The sequence below is a fragment of the Aplysia californica genome, unplaced genomic scaffold, assembly GCF_000002075.1.
Source record: "Aplysia californica isolate F4 #8 unplaced genomic scaffold, AplCal3.0 scaffold00141, whole genome shotgun sequence".
In the NCBI taxonomy this organism is placed as follows: domain Eukaryota; kingdom Metazoa; phylum Mollusca; class Gastropoda; order Aplysiida; family Aplysiidae; genus Aplysia; species Aplysia californica.
In genome coordinates, this window is record NW_004797411.1 from 1,358,320 (window position 1) to 1,364,119 (window position 5,800).

Sequence of the window (5,800 nt, forward strand, 5' to 3'; positions counted from 1 at the left end):
TCTGCTGGGGTAATAATATAGTGTAAAGCGCATAGAGCCTGCTGCTGAGCGGGGATATGCGCTATACAAATGCTATCTATTATTATTATTATTACTAAAGACGTGGAAGGGGGGCCTAATGTTCCCAGTTTATGGCTCTCTAGAGAGCGAACACTTCAAGAGGCATGTAGCACAAGATGCACGTACAATTTACAACAATAAGGAAGAAAGAGATGTTGCTCTTATAACATTAAAATGGACATGTAGGCTTTGGACTTAAGTGAAAAATGGAAGGTAAAAATAGCCACTTGTAGAGTAAGGTAAACTCTATCAAAGAACTTCACCAGAAGGGTGACTGTGAAAAAGCAGGGAAATGTTGTTGTTTTGGTTGTTTTTTTACATCCGACGAGAAAAATAAGTGATTACATATACCATACCATACCATACCATACCATACCATACCATACCATACCATACCATACCATAATATAACATACAACCATAGCATAACATAACGTACCATACCATACCATACCATACCATACCACATCGTGCCATGCCATGTCTTGCCATACCATGCCATACCACGCGTACCATACCATACCTCACACACACACACACACACACACACACACACACACACACACACACACACACACACACACACACACACACACACACACACACACACACATCTACTTACTCAGTAGCATCTGGCACCAGTCTCACCAGCATCTTGACAAAGTCGTTAACATCATAATTCTTCTCCTCTTCAGTGTGCGCCTCAAAAGCATCGTCGAAGAAGATATGAGCTGGAACAGACAATTAATAATTGATTGCAACATGTTTCAATTATTGGAACACTATTTACGCCTCGTTTATGCAATTGGGGTAATATAGTAAGGGGTCTGCTACGGCGCTACATACCATGATCACAACTGGTTGTGAAAAATTACACACACCACACAGGAAAGAATATTATAATAATACGTGTACTTGGTTAGCAATGCACCAAATCTGGGCTTCGAGCTCACCTATTCTTCGTGAAAACTGAACGAAGAGTTAAAGAATTGAAACCCAAGTTGTTGTCTTTTCTAGGCCTGATTAGTTGCAGGGAGACGAGAAAATACTGTAATGATGTCATTATGGTTTAGACCTGTCTTACTTCACTAGTAAGCTGGATCAAATTTGATAATAATATGATCACCGTTTTTAACACCTGCCAATCTCTTAGCCTTTTAAGAGGTAATTCATTTCAGGAAGATGGGACCAAATCCGTATTTATCGTTTACGTTCCTGAAACGCAGTGTTACCGAATCTAAATCCACACACAACGTTGGTTCTCTAATACTTCAAAAGACACTCTTCACTTGTAATGATATTCCTTCCTTTCAAAAGACCCACCAACTGTTCTTCAATCAACGTTTTGGTAACAGCGTTTAAGACACATAATGCATTTTGCTTTTGCCAACATTTTCGTCAACATTAGCGAAGGAGATTGGCGCTCAAATTACAATGTCTGTACGTCTGGATTCAAATTCCCTCTTTACGAATATGGGCAATAATAGTGAATCTTTCTGACGGAGAGAGAATATTCTCTAAAAAGCTAAAATTAATTATTCCACAGGAGACGGTTTCAGATATTACCACTATGCTTATGCTTTATTTGTTATAGAACTCTCTCTTTCTCATTGTCCTTCTCACTCTCTACGTTTGCAATATAGAGAGAAAGAAAGAGAGAGGGGGGGCGGGAAAGAGAGAGAGGGGGGGCTAAAGAGAGAAAGAGGAAAGAGAGAGAGAGAGACGAAGGAGAGAGAGAGAGATAGAGAGAGAGAGAGACAGAGACAGAGAGAGGAGAGAGGTAGGAGAAGAGAGGAGGACGGTGAGCTGAGCATCGTAGCGTGAAATTGCACTACTGATTGAAATGCAAAGTATGTCCGTAAAATCAAATAGTTCAGGAATTACCAGTACGAACTAAACATGATTTGGTTCCTTCACCCAGAGAAAAGATTCTTTGTCGTCAATAGAAATCGTTTAATGGCCCACCTAAGCTTTCCCGCTCTCTTTTCACATAATGCACAAAGCCACGACTTGCATGCCCTATAAGCAGAAATCCCCTCAGGGTGCACTTTGTACAATTTTGATCAAACACTCCAATAACATTTTAAGTATGTTTGACTCTTTCAGTATCGGACCATGCGTTTGTCCATCTGGCACCGACAAGCATGGAGTAAATATGGCCTTAGGGACCGTTTTAATTTCTCAAGCAGAGGTAAGAAATTAAGTTGCATTTTTTGGTCAAATTGGGACCTTTTGTGCCTACAACTCAATCATTTCATTTACATAACTTTTTAAATTTTCAGTTTCCTCAGTTTATGTAAGCTCAGTGTTTATAATTTAACAAAAGACCAAAAGGAGTCATCTTCATAATAGTATACAGTGGACAGACAACACTACTTGATAGTTGTCTACAAGTTCTGAGAGAACGCAGCAGAGTGGAGACATGAGCTAAAGATATTATCCGTATGTTCGCGAAGATTCAGTGATTGGAAACTCGCTAACTAAACACGATATGTGCCTCAAACTGTTATTAATAATTTCCTCAAAATGAACACTGTTTTGTATTTTGTTATGTGTACTGTTGTAGGATCACACGATCAAAGATGGCTCTGGGGGTGGGGGGGAGGGGGGGGGCTCTAGAGGATAGGTTAAGGTGTTTGCCTCTCGTTCAAAGGTCCCGGGTTCGAATCCGGGTAGCGACAGAAAAATTTTCTACTCTTAAATTGTCTCCTTTCACCTCGTTTCCTGCTCTCTAGCAATGTTCTGTCGTCTGCTTTCGTCCTCACTTTCTGCCCCCACCCGCTCACCTCCTTTGCCCCTTTCTCTGGGCTCCTGACTCTCCTGCAGCCTTTCTACTGCTACTCCTTAGCTCCTACTTACTGCTGTCTTTCAGCTTACCCCTTATCTTCTGGTAGGAAAGAGCTACACCTAGCCTTCTCGGACAAGGGCAAAAAATCTCGGGTGTCCCGTGTGCAATTTGCGCACGTTAAAGATCCCATGGTGGTCTAGAATCGATACGAGTAGGCATTGGCCACCACCCGGGCAAAATTCAAAATTTCCTACCAACTTAAAATGTTTGATGTGCCCCGCACGCTCATATGACCTTATGCAGTTGCGAGCGCCGTAAAACACTTACCAAAAGAAAAAAAAAATCTGACTCTTTTTGGCCTCCTGAAATACACTATTTTGAGAAAGGTACAACACTGTCTTTATATTTTCGTTTACGGAGAGCGTTACATAATTGCTGTGTACGGGACTAAGTATTCTTTTGTTGTTTTTTTGTTTTTGTAAAGTGTTTTACGGCCCTCGCAACTGCATAAGGTCATATGAGCGCGCGGGACACACCTATATTGGGACATATTTTCAGTTGGTAGGAAATTTGGAATTTTGCCCGGGTGGCCTAAGTATTCTGGTTTCGCTTAAAGCAATACATCGAAAGAAGTGAAATGAATAGTGTTCACAGTAATTCAATTGCTTTGGCCTTTTATATTGTATTTTGTTATTTTTCTCTCTCACGTGTATTTCAGCAATACAAATAGATGTCAATTTGTAGGTAGCCTAGTGGTTAGGCTACCGGACTCGTAATTCGCGAGATTGCGGGTTCGGGGGCTCGAGCCTCAGCTCGGTCCGACGTTGTGTCCTTGGGAAAGGCACTTTACACGAACTTCTCACTTGGCTCGGTTCTATCGGAGACGGACGTGAAACTAGGAGATCCCGCCCCTTAAATAACCTAATAGTGTTGATAGGGGCGTTAAACTAATACTATTTTCACTATTTTTTTTTTTCAATTGTACTTTGATACCTTCATTTCAATAATGCTGTTCATGGATTGCAAGCAAGTAATTTAAAAGTAGAACTCAGTGTTACAGGAAATGAAAATGAGTCTGAGAAAGATTGTGTAGTCTATGGACACACTATTGAACAAACAGCAGAAATACACAGAGCAATGGATAAGCTCATAAACAGAATCATTGGAGGTATATGTTTCTTTTTTTTGTGGGGTTACACACATTGAAACAGTATTCGTTCTATAAATGCACATCGCCAAGTATGGATGTCCTTCCTGCTGAAAATGGCATCTATAGTGACATTTCCTCGTCAACAGTTTTGCTCTCAATACCTCGCGCCACTCAAGCATGTACTTTCTGTATGGCACTTATACTGACGCTTGCACGTGTGCGTTGACCTTATCGAATTACAAGCAGCTCCCGGGCCAAAACCAAAGTCTCTACGCACACAAGAAAGCAAAATTGTGACCTATGGACTCTTGATATGTCTTTGAGGCTTATGGTGACGCTGTGGCACGCCTAAAGACTATGCCACTTGACTTCCAAAAAGGGCCTGTCGCTACCGCCATCTGCTTTCTATCCTGTGTCAGCCTCCTTTTCATCACAAACACGGCGGACAAACTGCACATCTACGCTCGCTTAGCAACTGCTTACGGACATTTTAAAAATGTGGGAGGCTGCCTCTGACGTCATAGAAGAGGACGTATTCCTTAGGGCAGATGGAAAGTTAATGTCTAAAGAGGAACGGGCCATTGCCTTCCTTCCTAGACAACCTGGTAACTGTCGGAATGAGGATTGTACAGAGATAGATGTACACAGACTCGAACTCAATGACATTTATTGCTCTAGGCATCAGGCATACGCCTGTGAGAAAGATATTCCTTACTATATGAAATCTCAGGATTCCACTTTGCCTGAAAAAGCTCTATATACTTTTCATTGCCACTTCCCGGGTTAACTGATTCTATATGCTTTGTTCTGTTCCAGCTTACTTCACTTGTTTCTTTTACCTGGCTGTAAGATTTACACCCCTCCCACATACTGCCATAGACACCCTTCTCGGAATGTACAGAAAATCTTCTTCTTCTTCTACTTTCTTCCCCAACCAAAATGGCAAACAAGATAGAAGCACAACGTTCTGTTTAATCTTCTCAGATCTTTGCATGGGGATCTAAAAATATCGGATGACCAACGGAATCTGATAGTCCATTAATGAAAGTCACTGCAAACTAAGCCCCCCACACACATTCTCTGCTGTAAGCCTAAAGCGGGTAAAAATTAAAGAGGGTTTACAGTATACACCTTCAAATAACAATTTACCTATTCTTATTAACACAATACTTTAGCGAATGGCTATGAAACATTGTCCAATAGGCGGGCAAGTATTTTTCGAGACTCACGTTGAAGCGTTTTGACGTTCTGTGGGGTGGGGGGACAAGCTTACACTGAAATGTGAGGGCAGGGTGTTGACGCTGTCTGAAAATGAGCAATGTGCAGATTAAGATACCGTAACTCATTTACTGCTGTATTCCTTTGTACGTACCTAAACACCAATGTTTAATATAGGACCAAAATAAGGAAAGTTTTATTGTAGGGAAAAAAAGAAGTTTTGTTTTGTGGATAGCCTTCATGACCCTCATGCAAAGTTTCCTAGTCAATAAAAAAGATAAGCAATACTTTTTTATGGTGGACAGACGAACGTGAACTCTGGCTATTGCTAGCGCTCTCTCTCTCTCTCTCTCTCTCTCTCTCTCATTCTCTCTCTCTCTCTCAGTCCAACTCTCTCTGTTTGTCTGTCTGTCTGTTTGTCTGCCTGTCTGTCTGTCTGTCTGTCTGTCTGTCTGTTTGTCTGTCTGTCTGTCTTTCTCTATCTATCTATCTATCTATCTATCTATCTATCTATCTATCTATCTATCTATCTATATATCTGTCTATCTATCCATCTATCTATCTATCTATCTATCTATCTATCT

General features: G+C 41.0%; 1 protein-coding gene across 1 annotated transcript in view; it reads right to left on the reverse strand.

The window, feature by feature from the left end:
• The window catches only part of LOC101862573 (chitin synthase chs-2), a gene marked incomplete in the record, with an annotated part of 89,177 nt that overhangs the window by 23,025 nt on the left and 60,352 nt on the right, over positions 1-5,800 (reverse strand). The window contains 1 exon segment of the mRNA XM_013081678.2: positions 683-791. Coding sequence (XP_012937132.1) covers positions 683-791 — 109 coding nt within the window.